This window comes from Delphinus delphis, chromosome 1 (genome assembly GCF_949987515.2).
Source record: "Delphinus delphis chromosome 1, mDelDel1.2, whole genome shotgun sequence".
In the NCBI taxonomy this organism is placed as follows: Eukaryota; Metazoa; Chordata; class Mammalia; order Artiodactyla; family Delphinidae; genus Delphinus; species Delphinus delphis.
Window position 1 is genome coordinate 102984150 of NC_082683.1, and position 26321 is coordinate 103010470.

The following is a 26321-nucleotide window of genomic DNA, read 5'->3' on the forward strand; positions in this document are numbered from 1 at the left end:
CCACCTTTGGGAAGACAAAAGAGAGGCTGTCAGCACTCGGTCTGGTGCATTGCAGGATTGAGAGAAAGCATACAAGCTTAAGAATTCTGCCACAAGAGGGGACAAGAAGCATGGATCAAGTGTATCCATAGGAGGTCTGAGAAAGCCCCAGAATCTCTAACAGGGCTGATGGAAGATATTTCTCCCCAGAAGGCAGTTAGTAAAGTCTGGAGGAGCTAACTGATATTTCAAATGTGAAGACAGCAACACAAAATTCTAAGGAACGTGAAAAACCAAGGAAACATGACACCACCGAAGGATCACAGACTTTTAGTAACTGAACTCAACGACATGGAGATCTATAGTTACCTGATGAAGAATTCAAAAATAGCTGTATTGGGGCTTCTCTGGTGGCACATTGGTTGAGAGTCCACCTGCCGATGCAGGGCACACGGGTTCGTGCCCCTGTCTGGGAGGATCCCACATGCCGTGGAGTGGCTGGGCCCATGAGCCATGGCTGCTGGGCCTGTGCGTCCGGAGCCTGTGCTCAGCAATGGGAGAGGCCGCAACAGTGAGAGGCCGCAACAGTGAGAGGCCCGCGTACCGCAAAACCAAAACCAAACAAAACAAAAAAAATAGCTGTTTTAAGGAAACTTCAGAAAATACAGACAATTCAACAAAATCAAGAACACAATACAAACAAAATGTGAAGTTTAACAAAGAGCTAGAAATCATCAAAAAGAACCAAACAGAAATTCTGGAGCCGAAGAATTTAATGAATGAAAAGAAAAAGAAAAAATGAAGTGGAGGGCATAAACAGTAGAATGGACCAAGCAGAATAAAGAATCTGTGAAAGAGAAGACAGGAACTTTGAAATTATAGTCAGAGGAAAATAAATAAGAAATAATGAAAAAGAGTTAAGAAAGCCTATGTGATCTAGGGGATGTGTTCAAAACCAATTAATGAATTTTAGTATTCCAGAAGAAGTGAGGGAGAAGGGGAAAGAAAGCAGAAAGCTTATTTAATGAAATAGTGATTGGGGAGAGATTTGGATATTCAAGTTCGTGAACCTCACAGGTCACCAAACAAACCAAACCTAAGGAGATCTTCTCTAAGACATATTAAAATAAAACTGCCAAAAGTCAAAGACAAAGAGAAACTAGAAATCTATAACAGGAGGAAAGCTTGCAAATTCACAAATATGTTGAAATTAACAACACATTCTTGAACAATCAGTGGGTTAAAGAAGAAATATAAAGAGAAATTTAAAAAATATCTAGAAACAAATGAAAATGGAAACACAACATACCAAAACCTATGGGATTCTGTAAAAGCAGTTCTAGGATGGAAGATCTAGCAAAAAGCAGTTCTAGCAATGTAGTTTTCTACATTAAGAAAAAAGAGTGCTCTTAAATAAACAACCTAACTTTATACGTCAAGGGACTAAGAAAAAGAACAAACTAAGTTCAAAGTTAGCAGAAAGAAGGAAATATCAAAGATCAGAGCAGAAATAGAGAACAGAAGAACAATAGAAAAGTAGAAAAGATCAACAAAACTAACAGCTGTTTTGTTTTTTTTTAAATAAACAAAATTGACAATCTTTAGCTAGGCTAAGAAAAAAGAGAACTCAAAATCAGAAATGAAAGCGGAGACATTGCAACCGATACTGCAGAGATACAGAGGATCATAAAGGAGTACCGTGAGCAATTATACAGCAACAAATTGGATAATCTATAAGATATGGACACATTCCTGGAAACATGAAACTTACCAAGTCCGAATCATGAAGAAAGAGAAAATCTGAACAGTTCAATAATGAGTAAGGTGATTGAATCAGTAATAAAAAACCTCCCAATAAGAAAAAGCCCAGGACCAGATGGTTTCACGTATGAACTCTAGCAAACAGTTAAGAATGAATTAAGGCCAGTCCTTCTCAAACTCTTCAAAAAGTTTAAGAGGAGACAATAATCCTAAACTCATTTAATGAGGCCAGCATTACCCTGATATCAAAGCCAGATAAGGATACTAAAAGTAAAGAAAACTATAGGCTATCTGATGAATATAGGTGCAGAAATTCTCAAGAAAGCATTAGCAAACAGAATTCAACATCACATTAAAAGGATCATACACCATGATCAAGCAGGATTTATCCCTGGGTTGCAAGAATGCCTCAAATACACCAATCAACATGTTAATAGAATGAAGCATAAAAAATCATATGATCATCTTTGTAGATGCAGAAAAAGCATTTGACAAAATACAACATCCTTTTATGGTAACTCAGTAAGTTGGATATAGAAGAAACATACCTCAACTTAAAGGCCGTATATAATAAAATAACAGCCAACATCATACTCAGTGGTGAAAGGTTGAGAGCTTTTTCTCTAAAATCACAAACAAGACAGGTACGCGCACTTTCACCATTCCTATTCAACATAGTACTGACAGTTGTAGCCAGAGCAGTCAGGCAAGATAAAGAAATAAAAGACATCCAAATTGGAAAGGAAGAAGTAAAATGTCTTTGTTTGCAGATAGACTCCACCAAAAAACTGTTAAACTAATAAATGAATTCAGTAAAGTTGCAGGGTGTAAAATCAACATACAGAAATCTGTTATGTTTTTTTTTCTTTTGTTTTTTTGCGGTACGCGGGCCTCTCACTGTTGTGGCCTCTCCTGTTGTGGAGCACAGGCTCCGGACGCGCAGGGTCAGTGGTCGTGGCTCACAGGCCTAGCCGCTCTGCGGCATGTGGGATCTTCCCGGACTGGGGCACGAACCGTGTCCCCTGCATAGGCAGGTGGACTCTCAACCACTGTGCCACGAGGGAAGCCCCTGTTATGTTTTTATACAGCAACAACAAACTATTTGAAAAAGAAATAAAGCAGTCACATTCACAAGTAGCATCAAAGACAATAAGATGTTTAGGAATAAATTTAACCAAGGAGGTATAAAATATGTACACTGAAAGCAATAAGACTTTGATGAAGGAAGTTGGAGAAGATGCAAATAAATGGAAGATATCCCATGTTCTTGGATTGGAGGAATTAATATTGTTAAAATTTCCATACACCCCCCAAACCATCTATAGATTCAGTGCAACCTCTATCAAAATTCCAATGGCATTTTCCACAGAACTAGAAAAAACAATTCTGAAATTAGTATGGAACCACAAAAGATCTTGAATAAACACAGCAATCCTGAGAAAGAATAACAAAGCTAGATGCATCACACTTCTTGCTTCAAACTATACTACCAGGCTATACTAATTAAAACAATATGGTCCTGACATAAAAATAGATACATAGACCAGTGGAACAGAATTGAGAGCCCAGCTAATGTTTGACAAGGGAGCCAAGAATGTTCAGTGGGGAAAGAATAGTGTCTTCAATAAATGGTGTTGGGAAAACACTATTTCTGTTTTTTTTTTTTTTTGTACACGGGCCTCTCACTGCTGTGGCCTCTCCCGTTGTGGAGCACGGGCTCCGGATGCGCAGGCTCAGCGGCCATGGCTCATGGGCCCAGCTGCTCCGCGGCATGTGGGATCTTCCCGGACCAGGGCATGAACCCGTGTCCCCTGCATCGGCAGGCGGACTCCCAACCACTGCGCCACCAGGGAAGCCCCCATTTCTGTTTTTTCATTAATTTATTACTTTTTTTTGTCTGGTTCTGATATCAGAGTAATGTTGCCCTTATGAGGTGAGTTGAAAGTATTCCCTATTCAATTTTCTGAGTTTCTGTAAAACTGATACTAATTCTTCCCTAAATATTTGGTAGAATTCACCAGTGAAACTGTCTGAATTGGAATTTTCTTTGTGGAAAAGTTTTTGACTACACATTCTGTTTCTTTAATAGATATAGGCTATTTAGTTAATCTAGGTCTTCTTAAATTTACTTGAGTATTTTTTTATTTCTAACAAGGTGTATAAATTGTTGAAATTTTGGTGTAACGTTGTTAGTGATACTTATTTACTATCATTTTAATATTTGTAGGATTGTGGTTATGCTTCTTTCATTGTGTTATTGTGATTTGTGGCTTTTCTCCCCCTCCCCCTCTTATTAGTATTGTCAGAATTAATCAATTTTTTAATCTCAAAGAACCAGCTTTTTTATTGCTTTTTCTCAATCTTCTGTTTTCTATTTTTTCACTTCTATCTTTATTATTTCCTTTATTCTGCTTATTTTCTGAGGTTAGAACTTGAGGTCCTTCATGTGAGATCTTTTTTTCTTTTCTAATATAGATTGGTTAATACTATGACTTTCCTTCTAACCGTTCTTTTTTTTTTTTTTGTGGTGCGTGGGCCTCTCACTGTTGTGGCCTCTCCCGTTGCGGAGCACAGGCTCTGGACGCGCAGGCTCAGCGGCCATGGCTCACGGGCCCAGGCGTTCCGCGGCATGTGGGATCTTCCTGGACTGGGGCACGAACCCGTGTCCCCTGCATCGGCAGGCGGACTCTCAACCACTGTGCCACCAGGGAAGCCCCTGCTCCCGCTTTTTAATAAACATCTTTATTGAAGTTCTCTTTACATACCATAAAATTCACCCATGTAAGTGAACAGTTAGGTTGGAGCATTAGCTGCCTCCAGTAGGTTGATGATTTCCAAATCCAAGTCTTCAGACCTGGACGTCTTAACCTGTGTGCTTTGCTGACCTTTTAAACTTAGCGTGTCTAAAAACCGTACTTAATAATTCTTTCTTACTCTTTCCCTTTATTCCAAGTCACCTGTCCTCTAGGCTCTGTCTAGTTAATGGTACTCCTTTCTGTTTAGTCACTATAATGAAAACCTATCATCCTTAACTTCTTTTCCCTTTCATGTTTAATCATTTACCTAAACTTACTATTCTTGACTTTCTAAGGTCGCTGATATTTGGTCCTTCTCCATATCTACGCTAGATGGATTTTATTAGTTTTTGGTCATTTTTTGCCTGGGTGGCTGCTATGATCACCTAACTCCCTTTCGTACTGCCAACCTTGTATCTCCCTTTCTACCTCCTCTCCCAGGTCAATCCTGAGGAGGTGTTTTTCTGAAGATTTAAGTACAGTTATGCCATTTTCAATTAGAAGTACTTTAATGGTTTGCTTTTGTCCTCAGGTTGCAACACAAGCTCTGTTCATGATTGAGCTTTTGTCTTCTCTGTCTTCCTTATTATGCCCAGTCTATTCTATGCTACTGCACCCTTCTCCACCCTGCATACTATACCCTAGTGGCCATACCAACTTACTTCCTAACTGGTGTATTGTGTCGCTTCTTCCATATCTTTGTACACTATTCCTTCTCTACTTAGTATGCCCTTATTTTCTTGATCTTCCTAGCAAACTCGTTTTTTTCTTTTTTTTCCTTTTAATTTCTATTTGAAGATCATGCCTTTCTAATGCTATTTCCTATGTAAATCTGTTTTCAGGTTGTACTCGTGTGCTTATTAGAATATGCCTATGCTGTTAGACACCTCTTCTATCTAACCTATGGTCCCCTGGAACCTCACCTGTAGTTATTTACTTCCTCTGCTGTGATCTTCCTGTTTGGTGCTTATTTTGTTTACATATTTATTAGATTGTGAACTCCTGTGGGCAAATAATGTGTCTTATTTTTCTTATATTCCCTGCATCTAGCTCAGTGCCACTCACATTTGGTAAATATTTGTTGATTATCATTGAGTTAGGCTGAAGTTAATTCAGTGACTGATAACTAACCTGAAATTACCATTAATTCAAACTAAAATCCCCTAAAACCCAAGTTAGATTAATCTGTAACAGCTCTTTATGTAAATAAAATCTGTTAATAGCCACATAAATGACCTGTATCTAACTAACTTTAAGATGGAGACAGTGAGTTTGTGTTGATGGTTCATCAACTGCTTTATTAAAGTGGGAACACTAAAGAAGTTGGTGTTTTGTGGGAGCAACATGACCAGAGTAATTGGATTTGGTGTAGAAGCTGAGGGTCAGTGAATTTCTCTGTGCTTCACCTTGAATTGCTTTCATCCTCTTTCAGGTAGCTGACAATTACTCGTATTGAGAAACAGTTGGACTTTTCTATTAACATGTTTTCTTAAGAATGGGATCCATTCTTATAGAATTTGTGAGCCCAGGTGTGATAGAATTTGTGTTGTTTGGTTCTTAACTATAAATCAGTACACCAGAAGAATACATGATTTTGCTTAAAAGGGTAACATTCAGAAAGGTCTTTGTTATTTATATGACAGTGTTATTCTGTGCAAATGGGATATATTAATTTGCTATTGCAAATCATCTTAGACTGTATTTGTGAACAACACTTTTATAATGGTTGATACCTCTTGGTTACTTAGAGTTTAAAGAGTTACTCATGACATCGAAGGAGTGACATTTCTCTTTGGAAGGGCTTAATTCCTTTAGGCACGTGCCACTGAGCTCTGTAGAATACTGTTGAGTATTTTCTGTACTGGTTGCTCCCTCTCCTATAGTTGTTTCCTAAAACCATTCTTGGCCTATACTTGTACATAAGTAGCTATTTACATAACTGTTTCAACTATTTTTGTTGTGCTTTCCTGGATCCTCTGAAATATCTTTAGGGTGTTATTAAAATTTAGGGTGTTTGAAAGTTTATTTAGTATCTAACATTGTTATTAAAAACAAGGACCATTGTATGGGCATTGTCTTTTATCTTTTAAAAGATAGAATTACATTGTTGATTTATTCAGCACTTTTTAAAAAGTCACTTCATAGGGGCTTTGGTGAGTTTTCATAGAATTTGGAGATTAGTAAGAGTCAATTTAGTAAAATTCCCTTACAGTGGTTGAGGGTAGTTAATATATGCCAAAGTCTTTAAGGGCTCTCATGTTTCTTAAATCTAGGTCAAAGAACAGGGCCTGGAAATCTTAGCAATGAAATAATGGATGTGAATGAAAGCTGATGTAAAAAGTGTTTCTATCAATATGAGGAAAGAATGTTATAAAAGGAAGTTTAAATGCTTGGAGTCTAGAAAGATGAGACCCAATGAGTAGGAAGAGAAGGAAATTACTGAGTACCTTCTGTCTGTTAGATAGTTTCTTTCCTTTCCTTGTTGTACTTTTATTTATAATAATTTGTAGATTCTTTGGATTTTCTATATAAAAAGCATGTTATCTGTCATAGAAGGCATTATTTTTGGAACTTTAATTTTTTTCTTATATTTTAATCTTACTTTTGCCTCTTGTTTTACTTTGCTGGCTAGAAGTACAATCAAACAGAAGTGTGATAGTGAGGATCCTTATTTGTTTCTCTCATTTTGAAGGAAACGCTTCTAAAGTTTCACTATGAAGATTGATATTTGCTGTAGGTATTGGAAGATATCTTTTATTAGATTGAAGTTCTCTTTTTCTCCTTTGCTGTAGAGTTTTAACAATGGGTGTTGAGGGCTTCCCTGCTGGCGCAGTGGTTGAGAGTCCACCTGCCGATGCAGGGGACACGGGTTCGTGCCCCGGTCTGGGAAGATCCCACATGCCGCGGAGCGGCTGGGCCCGTGAGCCATGGCCACTGAGCCTGTACGTCCGGATCCTGTGCTCTGCAACGGGAGAGGCCACAACAGTGCGAGGCCTGCGTACCGCAAAAAAAAAAAAAAAAAAAAAAAATGGGTGTTGAATTTTGTCACTTTTCTGTTTTTACTTTGTACAATTTTTCTTTAATAATAGGTAGATTACGTGGATAGAATTTTCTGATGTTAAACTATTCTCACTTCTGGGATAAGTCCAATTAGTTATGATGAATTTTTTTTTCTATTTTTTAAATGTTACTGATAATTTTGCTAATATTAAAAAAAAATCTGTGTTCATGAATGAGCTTAGCCTGTGATTGTCCTTTTTCCATGGTAATCATTCAGTTCTGTTTTGCGCATGCTAAATTAGAGGGGTTTGGCAAGTGTCTTACATGATATTAGAAATTTGGATCTGGAGTACTTAGTAACGTGGAAAAGGCTGACTATAAATATTTTGATATAATAGTTGAGAAAATACAGCTGGATGATGTTGAATAGGAAGGTATATAGAGTAAGAACAGAAATGAGGATGGAATACAACATTTTGGGGGTTCATCGATGATGGTAAAGCCAATAATTAGAGGCTTGTTGGAAAGGCACGTGTGAGAAACAGGGAATTCAAAGGAAGGAAAAACTTAGCTATCAGTTTTTAACTGTGGTGGGTAGAAGAGATGTGAGGTTAGAGAAAGTGGAAACAGCAAATGTAGTACTCTGAAAAAGTATGGTGGTAAAAGGAAGGAGGGGGGACACCAATGAAGGTGGAGCTGGAGGCAGTTTTGAAGGAAGTTTTTATTTAATTTTTTAAGGGTGGATGAGACTTCATGTTTGTAGGTGAAGAGTAAAACTCTAGTAAAGAAGGATGTAGTGAATATGGGGAAATGTATATTCACCTAAATCTTTGCCAAACAAGATTTCAATGTAATTTTATCTGTTCTTCTGTAATCTAGGGTTGTATTTGTCTTTCAGAATGTTTCCAAACATGATTTATTTAAACACTCTAATTGGAGAAGGAAATCTATTACTTGGTTAGTTTATTTCTGGCAGATCAGCCCTTAGATACTAAGGAGAGTCTCAGGGAAAGAGGACATCTAGGGTGGAGAGTGGCTCAGTAAAGACTAGGTCATTCATCAGCCATAAAAATCACAAAATAATAGTGGCGTAAGCTGAAGCAAAGTAGAAGTCTGTTTCTGATCTATAGGGCAGTTTCTATGAGGGAAGCTGAAAAATAGAATTTTTATTTTGCAGGAGCATATGCTTAGCTAAAAATTGATGGCTCTAAGACTAAGGAGGAAGGGAGCAAGATATTGAGAGAATGGTATCAGTGTCTACACAGTAGAGACAGTCTCTTAAATAAAATTCATCTTTTGTGTGAAAGGCAGTATTTGCATAGTTTAAGAAGTCAAAATGCACGTTTGTACCTAGGCTCTCTACTTACTAGCTCTGTGACCCTGAGCAAATTCCTTTTTCTCTTTGTGCTTTAGTGTTTTCCTAATAAGATGGAGAACAGTGTTAAATATAAGGTGCCTCATAAATTGGTATGAGGATTAAATAAGATAATCTAAGTAGTTGACTAAGTCAGTGCCTGGTATATCTAACCCAAAAACAATTATTAGTTTTGTCATTTGCCTCTGATTTTCAAGGATCAAGGGTGTGTGGAAGGAAAAAACAAACCAAGCAAAACGAGACAACAACAACAACTAAAAAAAAACCCCAAACCTAATATTACTTATGGGATATCAAAAAGTGATTTAACTATTACGCATAGGATATAATTGAAAAAGTAATTTCAAATCTCATGGGAACCTGTAGATTTAAGATTAGATTTTTTTTTGGAAGCCTTGGATGGTACCCAGAGTTAGCCAGACTGCAAAGTTTGAGGGCACAGTCCTCCACAAGACCACCCTTACTTCGGATACCACCTGAAATTTCAGGGGACTCCCAAAGCCACCCTCAGGTTTGATAATTTGCTAGGACTCACAAAACTCACTGAAAGTTATCACACTCATGAAAGGATTATAGATTACAGAGAAAGGATGGAGTTTAAAATCAGCCAAGGGAAAGAAGCACATAGGATAGATTCCAGGAAGGTTCCAAATGTGGAGCTTTTGGTGTCCTCTTCTTTTAAAGTCAGGACATTACTCTCCCAGCATCAGTGTGTGACAGTATGTGTTGCCACCCACCTAAGCTCACATGAGCTTTGGCGTCCAGAGTTTTCAAGGCATGATTAATTGATTTCCCATGTAGTTGAACTCAGTCTCCATGTTGGCTCATACTTTGTGACCCAAAACCCTTACCCTAAGTGGTATTGTTGGATTTTTTTAGCATGGCCAGCCCCCACCCTAGGACTATTGGATGTGGCCAACCCCATCCTAAAATCTGGTGTGGCCAGCACCCACCATAAACAAGGACACTTCTATGAAGTTTGACAGATTACCTCCCAGAAGCTGAGGACAAGTCCAGACTTCTCTTTGGGCAAGGCCAAATTCTTTACTACATAGAAAGATATAAGGCACTGATGAAAAGCAAGAGACATTTGCAAATGGAAGTTCAACATGATTATCTGTTGAAGATATCAAAGTTAAAAAAAATCTTAAAAACACATAAGTAAAACAAAGATCATTCAGGTGAAAATAAACATCCAGAACATTTGATCCAGCTGGTGTAATTTAAAATCTAGAAATTTGGGCACTAAAGCAAAATTTGAGGAGCTCCTTGAAAAGAGATCAAAATAAAAATTTGAGATATATAGGGGAAAAAACGAGAAAGAAAACTCATGGTGCTACTAAATGATTATTGTGGGAAGATGTTCTTAAGGAAGAAAGGAAAAGCAGGAATAAAGTGCATTTTTTGGTAAGTTGTGGGGATTACTGCATTCACTTGTATTTTGAAACAGAGATTGGAGGATTTGATATAATTAATGGTTTATGTTTGTATAGAAAATTACAGTTTTGTTAAATACTTGTACTTACCTTGGATAAGTGTAGCCAAGTGTATTAGGAGAGTATTATTTGTTTTCCTATTTTTATTGAAGAAAGTACTGATGTTAGAGGTTTTTGAGTGATTTGTGCCAGGTTGCTGGGTGAGTTTGGAGCAGAGCTGGAACTGGAATCCTTGTCTCCTAACTTTTTGCTTAAGTACTTCTACTTCACGTACTTTTTTCCCAACTACAAAATGATTCTTCTTGGATCTATTCTCTAGGCCTAGGCACAATGTTTTCTGTTGGTAAGGAGGGGGAGGGGGATTGGAAGGCAATTGGGTGGTACCTGCCTGTATTTACTTTGGTTGTCTTATCTAAGACTTTATTCAGCACCTGTCTGCTGCTGCTGCCCTCATCTGCCTGAGTCTCCTGAACAGATCAGCCCAGGATTACCCTTGGACCCACACTGGGGCCAACCTTGGCTCCTCTGTGCCATACTTTTCTGTCTGCAGGCCCTATGGACTTTTTCTTGCTACCCAAATGACCTTGTTTGTCCCTGACTCTCTGGCTCTGCTGTGATTCCTCCTCTTTTCTCTGTTTTCCTCATCAGCCCCTTTTCACAGCAAGGTATCCAATTTTCTTTTTCTCTAAACATTTAACATTTTATTTTAAGTACTAGGCTGTGAATTGATTTTTTTCTCTCTTGATATACAGTTCTGTGATTTTCAGCACATGTTCACATTTGTGTAACCACTGAAATAGGATATATAACAATGCTATAATCCAGAAAAACTGTCCTGTATTATTCTCTTATAGTTAACCTCTCCCCTTATCCATAACTTGTGTCATCCACTAATATAGTCATCATCCTTCTATTTTTGTCTTTTTGAGAATGTCAAGTAAAATGTAAATTTTGAGACTGTCTCCTTTCACTGACATAATACCTTTGAAATGCATTCAGGTTGTGTTTACAAATAGTTTCTTTTTATTGCTGAGTAGTATTCCCATAGTGTGGCTATACCACAGTATAAACAGTGGTTTACTTAACCATTTACTTGTTGAAAGACATAAGGATTGCTTCCAGTTTTTGCCTGTTATGAGTAAAGCTGAGTATGAGTATAAATATTTTTGTATAGGATCCCCCCCCAATTTTTGAAATTGTGGTAAAATATGCATAACATAAAATTTACCATCTTAACTATTTTTACTTGTACAGTGAAATGGTATTAAATACATTTATATTGTTGTGCAACCGTCACCACTATCCATCTCCAGAACTCTTTTCATCTTGCTAAACTGAAACTCTGCACCCATTAAACAATAACTTCCTACTTTTTCTTTTCCCCCAGCCTCTTGCAACCACCATTCTACTTTCTGTCTCCATAATTTTGACTACCCTAAGAATCTCATATAATTGGAATCATATAGTATTTGTCTTTTTGTAACTGGCTTGTGTATAGGTTTTTGTGTGAACATAAGCCTTAATTTCTCTGGGATAAATGTCCAGGGCAATTGCAGGATTCTGTGATAGTTACGTTTAGTTTTTAAAGAAACTGCTAAATTTTTCCAAAGTAGCTGTACTGTTTTACAATCTCACCAGCAATGTTGTTAAGTCCAGAGTTTGAATTCAATTTCTAGAGAGGTAACTTTGGTGACCCCCTTAGAGTAGTCATCACTGGATGATTTGGAAAATAGTAACTACCACTCCTGTATTCATTCACGTGGATTGGGGTGGAGGTGGAGAAAAGATTCAGCGCTGGGTAGAAATCCAGTAGGTATCTACTGCAGTAGTGGTTTCCAAACCTGTATGCACACCAGAATCATCAGAGGAGCTCTTAATAATACAAATTCATGGGTCTCATACAGACCTGCTAAATTGGAATCTGTATTTTTAACAAGGGCTCAAGAGAATTTTAAGTGGTCATGCTCACATCAGTTGGACCATTGTGTTGTAAGATCGATGGAATTTCCAAAAGTTTAGAAGTGTATGATGTATATTTAACAAATAAAAAATTTCCCATCCTCTTATCTTTCCTGCTTCTCTCTCTTTCTTTGACCCTATGTTTATATTTTGTCCCCTCTTCACATCAGTTTATGAAATGCTCTTATTTATTTATTTACTTAAGCTTTATTTTTAATTGAAGTGTAGTTGATTTACAATGTTGTGTTAGTTTCTGGTTTACAGAAAAGTGATTCATTTATACATATATATATTCTTCATATTGTTTTCCATTACGGTTTATTATAGGATATTGAATATAGTTCCCTGTGCTATACTGTAGGACCTTGTTGTTTATTATTTGGTCCCTTCTTGATACTTACTTCTATTTTTTATTTTGTCTCCCCCATCTAGTTTTTCACTGGTCTCTCTTTTCTCTCTCTCTCTTTTTTTTTTCCCTCATGTGTCTACTAATAAGTTATTGATTGCTATTTTCTGCTTTTACTTGGCCCTTCAATTGTAACTTTCTAGGTTCCCTTTTTCTCCACTGTGTGAGGTGGTTGCTCTTTAGCATCTAGAGCTCATTTTCTTTCTCATACTAAGATATATTTATCCTCTTCTTCAGGCAGGTAGATCCAAGTCTCTCTCACGGATCATTCTTTTTTTTTTTTTTTTGGTGGTACACGGACCTCTCACTGCTGCGGCCTCTCCCGTTGCAGAGCACAGGCTCCGGACGCGCAGGCCCAGCGGCCATGGCTCACGGGCCCAAACGCTCCGCGGCATGTGGGACCCTCCCAGACCGGGGCACGAACCCGTGTCCCCTGCATCGGCAGGCAGACCCCCAACCACTGCGCCACCAGGGAAGCCCATGGATCATTCTTATTAATGGCAGGAGCAGAAAACAACTATCAGGGTTTGGTGGAGGAAACTTTAAGTTTTATGTTTATTTTTCTCCTCTTCTTATAGGGAAGAAGAAGAACGTTTGAGAAATAAAATTCGAGCTGATCATGAGAAGGCCCTGGAAGAAGCAAAAGAAAAATTAAAAAAGTCAAGAGAGGAAATCCGAGCAGAAATACAGACAGAGAAAAATAAGGTAGTCCAAGAAATGAAGACAAAAGAGAAAAAGCCACTGCCAGCAGTTCCTATACCAAACCTTATAGGAACACATGGTGGAGACCCAGAAGATAATGACCTAAGAGAGAAAAGGGAAAAAATTAAAGAGGTAATAAGCTGAGATTTGTGATACGAGGTGTTATGGATATGTCTGTCTGTCTGTCTATCTATCTATCTATCTATCTATCTATCTATCGGGCTGGCCAAAGGTTCCTTTGGTTTTTAAGTAAAAAAAAAAAAGACACATTTTTCATTTTCACCAAGAACTTTATTGGACAATGTATTCACCATTTTATTCCACTACCTTCTGCCATTTTTCAGGCAACTTCATAATTCCATCTTCCCAAAGCTTTTTATCTTTTTGAGCAAAGAACTGTTCTAGGTGCCTTTTACAGTCTTACGGGGAATTGAAATTTTTTCCATTAAGAGAATTGTGTAAAGAGTTAAATACATGGAAATTGGAAGGTGCAATGTCTGGTGAATACGGCGGATGAATCAGAACTTCCCAGCCAAGCTGTAACAGTTTTTACCTGGTCATCAAAGAAGCATGTGGTCTTGGGTTATCCTGATTGAAGACTATGCATTTTCTGTTGACTAATTCTGGATGCTTTTCGTCGAGTGCTGCTTTCAGTTGGTCAAATTGGGAGCAGTACTTGTTGGAATTAATGGTTTGGTTTTCTGGAGGGAGCTCATAATAGAGGACTCTCTTTGAACCCCACCATATACACAACATCACATTCTTTGGATGAAGACCGGCCTTTGGTGTGGTTGGTGGTGGTTCATTTTGCTTGTCCCGTGATCTCTTCCATTCCACGTTACTGTACAGTATCCACTTTTCATCGCCCATCACAATTAGTTTTCAAAACAGAACATTTTCATTATGTTTAAGTAGAGAATTACTATGCGGAAATATGGTCAAGAAGTTTTATTTTTGCTTAACTTATGTGGAACCCAGACATCAAAGTGATGAACATGACCAAGCTGGTGCAAATGATTTTCAGTGCCTGATTTGGGTATTTTGAGTATGTCGGCTGTCTCCTGTGTGGTATAACATTGATTGTTCTCAGTGTCTCGATTTGATTGCCATTAACTTCAAATGATCTACCTGACCATGGAGCATCATTCAGCGAGAAATCTCCATGAAACTTCACAAACCACTTTGGACATGTTTGATCAGTCACAGCACCTTCTCCATACAAATCTTTTTTTGCGTTTCAGTTGCGTTTTTACTTTTCTTGAAATAATGAAGCATAATGTGCCCCAAATGTTGCTTTATTTCTTCCATCTTCAATATTAAAATGGCTGCACGAAAATTCACCAGTTTTGGTTTGTTTTTTTAATGCACACTGATATGAGGTCTGTCACAATACGATCTAATAAAATTGTTTGGAATGAAGTTAAAGACAACTAAGCGCTACTAGAGCCATCTTACAGAAAAAACTGAATGAATCTTTTGGCCACCCAACCCAATATCTATCTGTATTTGTACCATCTATGGTGTCATACTTTGATCTTGTTTGTTTTGAGGTCAAAGTTGTAGTTCAGTTTGCAAGTTGGCAGTAAGAGCTAAAACTCTCTTAATATCGATTATAGAATACTTAAAATTTTTGATATAATGTTGTTTGGATAGTTACATTACTCACCCTGTGTTCAGAGATCTTTTGATGTTCAGTATTTTATAAATAATGTAGAGTATATCCATAACAATTTATCATTTAATAAGAAATTTCTTAAGTGTTTAGTTACTCGGAACTCAGCTAGATATTATGCAAATCTTCTCATAAACATGTTTCTGAAGAGTTAGCATTATGTCTGCCATCTTTCAAGGAACCCGTTGTGATACCACTTAACTATACTGCAGATTAAGAACACATCCTTCCAAAGAGTCTCAATGGATTGAAGAGTAGGGAAGGATTGATTTCAACTTTTTTGAAATTTCTTTTGGTCTCAGAAGTCTGTCAATTTGTTATTCTAGGAGTTATTTGGAGATAAAGAGAGTACCAGAGGGAGAGGAAATCTGGTGAATATTTTAGTAGAACTTTGTTAATTAGAACTCCTAATTCTGGGTGGAGTTTGTAGTTGTACTGCTTATGAAGAAAAAGACTTCGTTAGAGTGTAATAGCATCAACAATATTTCAAATCTATTGTTCATCATAAAATAAGACAATAAGTTTAGTTCAAATAGATATCTATTTGGATATATTCTAGTAACGAATATGGAAGATTTGCAGGTATTTTAAGCATGGCCTTATGAATTGGTATAAAATATGTCCTCTGATTTTACCTCACCTTTGGATTCTGTGTTTTATACTCAGGCTGCTTGAGGCACTTTCTTTGGACAGTGTTGAGGACTTTGATACATTTCTTTTCAGATGCCTTACCTTTTTTTTAGATGTCATTAGAATTTATTGAAATACTGTCTGATGTACATAATAATTCAGGTAGGTAACAGTGTGTGTTGAGAGGACCCAAGACCACCCACAGGCTCAGTGATTCACTGGGAGTACTCACAGAACTTAGCAAAACTGTTGCATTCATGGTTTTGGTGTATTCAGCTGAAAATGTACAGATTAAAATCAATAGAAAAGGCACATAGGACGAAGTCCAGTAGAGACCAGGTACAAACTCCTAGTTGTCCTCTCCCAGTGGAATGATACGGACAGCGCTTAATTCTTCCAGAAATGATTTGTGGCAATGTGCACAATGTATTGCCAGCCAGGGAAGTTCACCCCAGCCTTGGTGTCCAGATTGTTTATCAAGAGTTCATTATGTAGGGTTGGCTAATCTTAGTTCTTCAGCCCCTCCAGAGGTCATGCTGATACCGTGTGGTTCAAGGTCCCCACTGTAAATCACGTTTTAGCATAAACTATCTGACATGGCCCAAGACTTCAGGTAAACAAAGATACTCTTAACAGGCAGGATAATAAAGGTTTAGAGGTTATTTTCCAGGAGACTGGTACAGGCCAGACCTTTTTTGAGGATGTGCAGGGTTTGGACAACCCAGACCTGCTAAGTGAATCCTATAGAGCATACAATATTATCCAGGGTTCTTGTAAATTAACATAAAACATATTAAGAATCCCTGTGTAGGCTCCTGTTAAACATTATGGTGACTGACTTAGTAAGCAGAGAAAGTTGGGATCTAAGCCTGCAGGGGAAGAAGCTAACAAGAGGCAAGGTGATGTGAATACCTGCAGAATATCTGAAAGTATCAAGAATTAGAAACACCATTTACCTCTGAAGGCAGGGGTATAAAATAGAGCTGGAAAAGGATTATTTGAAAGTTTTAAAGGCGCTCTTAACCCTTAGATCCCTAGTTCCCTAGCCTAAGCATCCTAGTTGCTGTCCTCCCTTCCCCAAAAGAAGACTAAAAGTTTACTTTTGGATGGATGAATTAGGGAAGATCTAGACTTTGGGAATACCAAGTATGGCTGAGGGGAAAGGGCAGAGGTCATTCTAAAAAGTGAAGCGGCCATAAAAAGAAAAACGAAATTGAGTTATTTGTAGTGAGGTGGATGGACCTAGAATCTGACATACAAAGTGAAGTAAGTCAGAAAAAGAAAAACAAATACTGTATGCTAACACATATATATGGAATCTAACAACAACAACAACAAAAGTGGTCATGAAGAGCCTAGAGGCAAGACGGGAGTAAAGACACAGACCTACTAGAGAATGGACTTGAGGTTACAGGGAAGGGGAAGGGTAAGCTGGGACAAAGTGAGAGAGTGGCATGGACATATATACATATAGGTAGCTAGTGGGAAGCAGCCGCATAGCACAGGGAGATCAGCTCGGTGCTTTATGACCACCTGGAGGGGTGGGATAGGGAGGGTGGGAGGGAGACGCAAGAGGGAAGAGATATGGGGACATATGTATATGTATAACTGATTCACTTTGTTATAAAGCAGAAACTAACTCACCATTGTAAAGCAATTATACTCCAATAAAGATGTTTAAAAAAAAAAAGTGAAGCGAGTAGTAGGGATGGAGGGAATTAAGTGAAAAATGGATTCTGAATATTGAGACAACTTTATCCTGCTCAACTCTTTGAATTCTGGCAGCCAGGTGTATTTTCAATTAGCAGGAAAATGAAGGACTTCTGTCTGGAGAGACTTGACTGGCCCAAGAGGAAAGACCTAGTCTATTTCTCAGTGAAACACCCCTGGGTTTCATCTGAGCTCCCTAAGATGAGGCTCAGTCAATAAGTCTTGCCTCTTCACTGACAGCCTTTGATTGTCTTGTAAGTGCTTCACTCATATGTGAAGAGCAAACCACGGATCACCAGACATGTAAGGAAAGTTTCTCACATGAGACAAATGGAAGAAAGGAATTTAGAGGATACAGAAACCATACAGGGAGCAGAATACATATATCAAAAAAGAATATCTTTAGGATGCCAAAAAGTTAAATTCATGAAATGAGAATAAGTTATAAAAAGGAACATTTACAGAATAAGGAAGAGTTCTTGGAAATTAAAGATATTGATACATTAAAAAATTCAGTAGAAGAGTTGGAAGATAAAATTGAGCAAATCTCTTGGAAGGACAAAAGATTAAGAAAACAAGAAAAATGATAAGATCAATCTGGAACATCTAACAAGTGATTAATTAGGAGTTTTGGAAAAAGAACAGGGAAAATAGAGGGGAAGAAGTCAAAGAAACAATTCAAAGGCTCCTACTGAAATTTTAGAAAAAGAGGCATAAAAAACAGATCCTAAAAGTTTACAGAGAAAAAAATAGTTTCTCCCAAAAGATTTGGATTGTACATAATGGCACATTAGATTCCTCAACAATAATATTAGAAAGTGGAAGAGAATGGAGCTAAGGTTAGGAAGAATTATATATTCAGCCAAATTATGAACCAAATCTGAGGGTAAAGATATTTTTAGATGTTTTCTCAGATTGCTACTGCAAAATATGCTTCAGCATAAAAATAGGAAGATAAACGATTTTGGAAACAGGGTCTGTCACTAGAGAGAGAAAGGAAGGTCAGTCTCAGGACTGTGAAAAAGGGGATCAGATGATGGCTGTGCTTCAGGTTGAGAGAATGGAAGTCTAGGTTAGAGTTAGGAGGATAGAGAGCCTCAGGAAGGATTTATCAGAGAATAAAATGGAACTGATGGTTTATCTGATGTGTTTAATTATATTGAGACAAATTTTGAAACTCGAGTATAATTTGGAAGTAAATTAATAATTGTTACATTTAAAACTACATCAACAAAAATACCCACCAAACTTCAGACCAGTAGTTAACATCAGGGAAAACAAAAGTTGAACAAAATAATATAGTAATTGTAAGAAAAACATGTTGTTAACTACATTGGAAGGATGTGAGCCAGGGAATATATGTGGGGAAGTTTATGTGGAGGTGAGCTGATAGTGTATACGAAAGCTAAATTATCTTAACTATAGGGGAATATAGTAAATAGCTAAAACTTTTTTTAAAATCAAGAAATAGCACTAAAAATTGTACTTAGAAATACAGTGGTAAATAGAAAAGCAGGTCAAAGAGTTTAAGTAATTGGCTCAGGAAAGTGGAAGGAAAGGAAAGTGGGGAAGATAGGACAGGCTATTAGATTTTTTAAAAATTCAACTTTATTGAGACATAATTTATGTACAATAAAATGTATTTATTTTAAGAGTATAGCTTGGTGAGTTTTGGCAGATGTATATACTTGAGTAACAACAGTGGCGATCAAGCTGTGAATAGGTCCATAATCTCAGAAAGGTTTATTTGTGCCCCTCTTCAGTCTACCCCATTCCTTGGCCCCAGGCAACTGCTGGTCCGCTTTTAATCATTATAGATTAGATTTGTCTTTTCTAGAGTTTCAGTGAAATGGCGTCATAAGGTATGTGATATTTTGTTTCTGGGCTTTGGCTCAGCATGTTTTTGAGATTCATCTATGTATATTACAATAAAGGTAATTTTTTTTCTTCGTAGTATTCCATTGTATGGCTATACGATGATTTGTTTTATTCATTCACCTGTTGAACATTTGTTCAACCTTTGGTCCAGTTTTTGGCTATTATGAATAAAGTTGCTATGTACATTTGTGTACAAGTCTTTTTGTGGGCATATGTTTGTTTTAGTTTGACATTTCAGTCTGTGATCTGTTGTGAGTTATTTTTTTTTTTGTTTATTGTGTGAAGTAAAGGTTGTGCTTCATTTTCTCCCCATAGGGCATTTTAGTGTTCCAGAATTATTTGTTGAAAAGATCATCCTTTCTTGATTGAATTACCTTGGCACTTTTGTTCAAAATCAATTGATAAAATCAACAGATGTTGAGTCTCTTTCTGGACTCATATCTGTTTCATTAATCTATATTCCTGTCCTTAATGAGAGTAGGACGCTGTGTTGATTGACTTTTATAGTTAAGTTTTGAAATCAGTTAAGTCCTCCAACTTTGTTCTTTTAAAAATAGTTTTGGCCATTCTAAGTCCTTTGACTTTATTGAATTAGCTTTTCTGTGAAAATAAAAGGTTGCTGGGATTTTGATTGGGATTTCATTGAATCTGTAGATGATTTGGGAAGAATTGTCATCTTAACAGTATTGACTTTTTCATTCCCTGAGCATATCTGTCCGCTTACTTAGGTTTTCTTTAATTTACCTCAGCAGTGTTTTGTAGTTCTTAGTGTATAGTTCTTGCACATGTTCTATTTCATGTTTTTTGATGCTAGTATAAATGGAATTGTTTTTGAATTTCCATTTCTGTTCATTACTAGCATATAGAAATATAATTTATTTTAGTTTGCTGAACTTGTATCTTATTTACTGAAGTCATCTTCTAGTTTTAGTGGCTTTTTATTTTAAGATTACTTAGGATTTCCCTTGTACATCGTCATGTCGTCTGTGAATAGAGGTACTTTTCCTTTCTCCTTTTTGATTTTTATGCCTATTATTTCTTCTTATTATTGCCATGGCGAGGACTTTCAGTACATTGTTGAAAAGAAGTGATGAGAATAGATGTACTTGATTTGTTCTCAACTTTAGGAGTAGGGTCTTTTACCATTAAGTGTGATGTTAGCTGTAGGTTTTTTTTGAAGATGCCCTTAATTAAGTTGAGGATGTTGCCTTGTAGTTGTGGTTTACTGAAAGTTTTTTTCATGAATTGGTGTTGAATTTTGTCAAATGTTTTCTCTACATCTAAAAAGGTGATTGTATGATTTTTTTCTTTTTATTCCGTTAACATGGTGAATTATAGTGATGTGTTTTTGAATGTTAAATTAGACTTATATTCCTGGGTTAAACTGCACTTGGTCATTGTGTAGTATCCTCTTTATATATTGTCACTTTTTGTTAAAGAATTGTTAAGGAATTTTGCATCTGTGCTTTTGAGATATGTTGGTTTTTAATTCCCTTGTAATGTCTTTGCCTAGTTTTGGTGTCTGAGTAATGCTGGCTGCAAAAAACAAGTTGATAAATGTTTTAATGAATATTATGTTTGAGATACCACAGGCTACTATTACATAATTCAACTAATATATAATTAAATACTCTGCTGTTGTGTAGCTTAGTACTCCCTGGCTTGTAAGAAACTCAGTTCAAACTAATTGATATAAAAATATTTTTTAGCTTAGGGGCTCTGAACTAGAGCTTCAAGTTTGGCTGAATCCAAGTCTGTAGATGTTATTGTCAATAATATGCATGTCTCTTTCTGTTTTCTTTTTTTATTTAGTTTCTACATGTTGGGAGAGAGACCCCATCAGCTCCAGGATTATATATTACATAGATCTTGAGATTGCAAAATGAGAGTCCCTCTGTCTGCTGGTGTCTATAACAATATGTATGAAAGGACTTGACTGCCTTTACTTGAGTCACATGTACTCAATCACTTTGTGTAGGTCAGGGGTTGGCAAACTACAAACTGCTGGCCAAATTCTGATTGCTGCCTATTTTTTAAAAATACAGTTTAATTGGAACCCAGTCATGCTCATTTGTTTATGTATTGTCTAGGGCTGCTTTTATTTTTTTAAAATACAGTTTAATTAGAACCCAGTCATGCCCATTTGTTTATGTATTGTCTAGGGCTGCTTTTATGCTGCAGTAGCCAAGTTTAGTAGTTGCCATACATGCTTACGGACTGCAAAGCCTAAAATATTTACTTTATAGGAAGAGTTTGCTGATCTTTGGTCTAAAGGTTATGGATACTCTAGCTAGGCTGTGTTAATCGGTTGTGGAATCAGAGCCGCTTTTTGACAGCTTTGTCAGAATCACAGTGAGGGAAGGAGAGCTGTTTCCAAAAGGATTGGCAGTTCCTAAAAGGAAAGAATGCCAAATAGACACCTTTCTCCCCAATAAAAACAGTTTTTCTATTACAACTCATTTTTTGTTCTGTTGTATAGACTTAAGGTAAACATGATTATGTGTGTTTTCACACTGATACAGGTGTTAATAGAATAATATACTAAAGTAGGAGATACAGGAGAATGTGTAAGGATATAGTAATAGAATCTCTAAATTATGTGAAATATAAAGATAACAGTCTGTGAAAAATATAAATTGATGGGTTATAATTTTTCCTTTCTCAGATGATGAAACATGCATGGGATAATTACAGGATATATGGATGGGGACATAATGAATTGAGACCAATTGCAAGGAAAGGACACTCCACTAATATATTTGGTAAGTTTACTTTTTTTTTAAATTTAATTTTATTTATTTTTTTATACAGCAGGTTCTCATTAGTTACCCATTTTATACACATCAGTGTATATATGTCAATCCCAATCTCCCAATTCATCACACCACCACCCCGCCCCTGCCACTTTCCCCACTTGGTGTCCATACGTTTGTTCTCTACATCTGTGTCTCAATTGCTGCCCTGCAAACCGGTTCATCTGTACCATTTTTCTAGGTTCCATATACATGCATTAGTATACGGTATTTGTTTTTCTCTTTCTGACTTACTTCACTCTGTATGACAGTTTCTAGATCTATCCACGTCTCTACAAATGACCCAATTTCATTCCTTTTTATGCCTGAGTAATATTCCATTCTATATATATGCCACATCTTCTTTATCCATTCGTCTGTCAGTGGGCATTTAGGTTGCTTCCATGTACTAGCTGTTGTAAATAGTGCTGCAGTGAACATTGGGGTGCACATGTCTTTTTGAATTATGGTTTTCTCTGGGTATATGCCCAGTAGTGGGATTGCTGGGTCATATGGTAATTCTGTTTTTAGTTTTTTAAGGAACCTCCATACTGTTCTCCATAGTGGCTGTATCAATTTATATTCCCACCAACAGTGCAAGAGGGCTCCCTTTTCTCCACACCCTCTCCAGCATTTGTTGTTTGTAGATTTTCTGATGATGCCCATTCTAACTGGTGTGAGGTAATACCTCATTGTAGGTTTGATTTGCATTTCTCTAATAATTAGTGATGTTGAGCAGCTTTTCATGTGCTTCTTGGCCATCTGTATGCCTTCTTTGGAGAAATGTCTATTTAGGTCTTCTGCCTATATTTGAATTGGGTTGTTTGTCTTTTCAATAGTGAGCTGCATGAGCTGTTTGTATATTTTGGAGATTAATCCTTTGTCCATTGATTCGTTTGCAAATATTTTCTCCCATTCTGAGGGTTGTCTTTCCATCTTGTTTGTAGTTTCCTTTGCTGTGCAAAAGCTTTTAAGTTTCATTAGGTCCCATTTGTTTATTTTTGTTTTTATTTCCATTATTCTAGGAGGTGGATCAAAAAAGATCTTGCTGTGATTTATGTCAAAGAGTGTTCTTCCTATGTTTTCCTCTAAGAGTTTTATAGTGTCTGGTCTTACATTTAGGTCTCTAACCCATTTTGAGTTTATTTTTGTGTATGGTGTTAGGGAGTGTTCTAATGTCATTCTTTTGCATGTAGCTGTCCAGTTCTCCCAGCACCACGTATTGAAAAGGCTGTCTTTTCTCCATTGTATATCCTTGCCTCCTTTGTCATAGATTAGTTGACCATAGGTGCATGGTTTTATCTCTGAGCTTTCTATCCTGTTCCATTGATCTATATTTCTGTTTTTGTGGCAGTACCATATTGTCTTGATTACTGTCGCTTTGTAGTATAGTCTGAAGTCTGGAAGCCTGTTTCCTCCAGCTCTGTTTTCTTCCCTCAAGACTGCTTTGGCTATTCGGGGTCTTTTGTGTCTCCATACAAATTTTAAGATTTTTTTGTTCTAGTTCTATAAAAAAATGCCATTGGTAATTTGATAGGGATTGAATTGAATCTGTAGATTGCTTTGGGTAGTGTAGTCATTTTCACAATGTTGATTCTTCCAATCCAAGAATATGGTATATCTCTGCATCTGTTTGTTTCATCTTTAATTTCTTTCATCAGTGTCATAGTTTTCTGCATACAGGTCTTTTGTCTCCCTAGGTAGGTTTATTCCTAGGTATTTTATTCTTCTTTTGCAATGGTAAATGGGAGTGTTTCCTTAATTTCTCTTTCAGATTTTTCATCATTATTGTATAGGAATGCAAGAGATTTCTGTGCATTAATTTTGTATCCTGCAACTTTACCAAATTCATTGATTAGCTCTAGTAGTCTTCTGGTGGCATCCTTAGGATTCTCTGCAAACAGTGACAGTTTTGCTTCTTCTTTTCCAATTTGTCATGTCATCTGCAAACAGTGACAGTTTTACTTCTTCTTTTCCAATTGTATTCCTTTTATTTCTTTTTCTTCTCTGATTGCTGTGGCTAGGACTTTGAAAACTATGTTGAATAATAGTGGTGAGAGAGGACATCTTTGTCCTGTTCCTGATCTTAGAGGAAATGCTTTCAGTTTTTCAACATTGAGAATGATACTTGCTGTGGTTTTGTCATACATGGCCTTTATTATGTTGAGATAGGTTCCCTCTATGCTCAGTTTCTGGAGAGTTTTTATCATAAATGGGTGTTGAATTTTGTCAGAAGCTTTTTCTGCATCTATTGAGATGATCATATAGTTTTTCTGCTTCAGTTTGTTAATATGGTGTATCACATTGATTGATTTGCATACATTGAAGAATCCTTGCATTCCTGGGATAAATTTCACTTGATCATGGTGTATGATCCTTTTAATGTGTTGTTGGATTCTGTTTACTAGTGTTTTGTCGAGGATTTTTGCATCTATGTTCATCAGTGATATTGGTCTGTAATTTTCTTTTTCTTTTTTAGCATCTTTGTCTGGTTTTGGTATCAGGGTGATGGTGGCCTCATAGAATGAGTTTGGGAGTGTTCCTCCCTCTGCTATTTTTTGGAAAAGTTTGAGGAGGACGGGTGTTCCCTCGTCTATAAATGTTTGATAGAATTCACCTGTGAAGCCATGTGGTCCTGGACTTTTGTTTGTTGGAAGATTTTTAATCACAGTTTGAATTTCATTACTTGTTATTGGTCTGTTCATATTTTCTATTGCTTCCTGGTTCAGTCTTGGAAGGTTATACCTTTCTAAGAATTCGTCCTTTTCTTCCAGGTTGTTCATTTTATTGGCATACAGTTGCTTGTAGTAGTCTCTTAGGATGCTTTGTATTTCTGCGCTGTCTGTTGTAACTTCTCCTTTTTCACTTCTAATTTTATTGATTTGAGTCCTCTCCCTCTTTTTCTTGATGAGTCTGGCTAATGGTTTATCAATTTTGTTTGTCTTCTCAAAGAACCAGCTTTTAGTTTTATTGATTTTTGCTCTTGTTTTCTTTGTTTCTGTTTCATTTATTTCTGCTCTGATCTTTATGGTTTCTTTCCTTCTGCTAACTTTGGGTTTTGTTTGTTCTTCTTTCTCTAGTTCCTTTAGGTATAAGCTTAGATTGTTTATCTGAGATTTTTCTTCTTTCTTGAGGTAGGCTTGTATTGCTATAAACTTCCATCTTAGAACTGCTTTTGCTGCATCCCATAGGTTTTGGATCATCGTGTTTTCATTGTCATTTGTCTCTAGGTATTTTTTGATTTCCTCTTTGATTTCTTCAGTGATCCGTTGGTTATTTAGTAACGTATTGTTTAACCTCCAGGTGTTTGTGTTTTTTATGTTTTTTTCCCTGTAATTGATTTCTAATCTCATAGCATTGTGGTCAGAAAAGATGCTTGATATGATTTGAATTTTCTTAAATTTACTGAGCCTTGATTTGTGACCCAAGATGTGATCTATCCTGGAGAAGGTTCCATGTGCACTTGAGAAGAAAGTGTTATCTGCTGTTTTTGGATGGAATGTCCTATAAATATCAATTAAATCTATCTAGTCTATTGTGTAATTTAAAGCTTGTGTTTCCTTATTAATTTTCTGTTTGGATGATGTGTCCATTGGTGTAAGTGAGGTTTTAAAATCCCCCACTATTGTGTTACTGTCGATTTCCTCTTTTATAGCTGTTAGCAGTTGCCTTAGGTATTGAAGTGCTCCTATGTTGGGTGCATATATATTTATAATTCTTATATCTTCTTCTTGGATTGATCCTTGATCATTATGTAGTGTCCTTCCTTGTCTCTTGTAACATTCTTTATTTTAAAGTCTATTTTATCTGATATGAGTATTGCTACTCCAGCTTTCTTTTGATTTCCATTTGCATGGAATATCTTTTTCCATCCCCTCACTTTTAGTCTGTATGTGTCCCTAGGTCTCTTGTAGACAGTATATATATGGGTCTTGTTTTTGTATCCATTCAGCGAGTCTGTGTCTTTTGGCTGGAGCATTTAATCCATTGACGTTTAGGGTAATTATCGATATGTATGTTCCTCTCACCACTTTCTTAATTGTTTTGGGTTTGTTATTGTAGGTCTTTCCTTCTCTTGTGTTTCCTGCCTAGAGAAGTTCCTTTAGCATTTGTTGTAGAGCTGGTTTGGTGGTGCTGAATTCTCTTACCTTTTGCTTGTCTGTAAAGCTTTTGATTTCTCCATCGAATCTGAATGAGATCCTTGCCGGGTAGAGTCATCTTGGTTG

General features: G+C 36.8%; 1 protein-coding gene across 2 annotated transcripts in view; it reads left to right on the top strand.

Moving 5' to 3' along the window:
- MAN1A2 (mannosidase alpha class 1A member 2) overlaps positions 1 to 26321 on the top strand; it is a 164076-nt gene that overhangs the window by 37881 nt on the left and 99874 nt on the right. For both annotated transcript variants that reach the window (XM_060027860.1, XM_060027852.1), the window contains exons 2-3: positions 13290 to 13545; positions 21969 to 22065. In XM_060027860.1, the coding sequence (XP_059883843.1) occupies positions 13290 to 13545; positions 21969 to 22065 (353 nt within the window). The remainder of the gene's footprint in view (positions 1 to 13289; positions 13546 to 21968; positions 22066 to 26321) is intronic.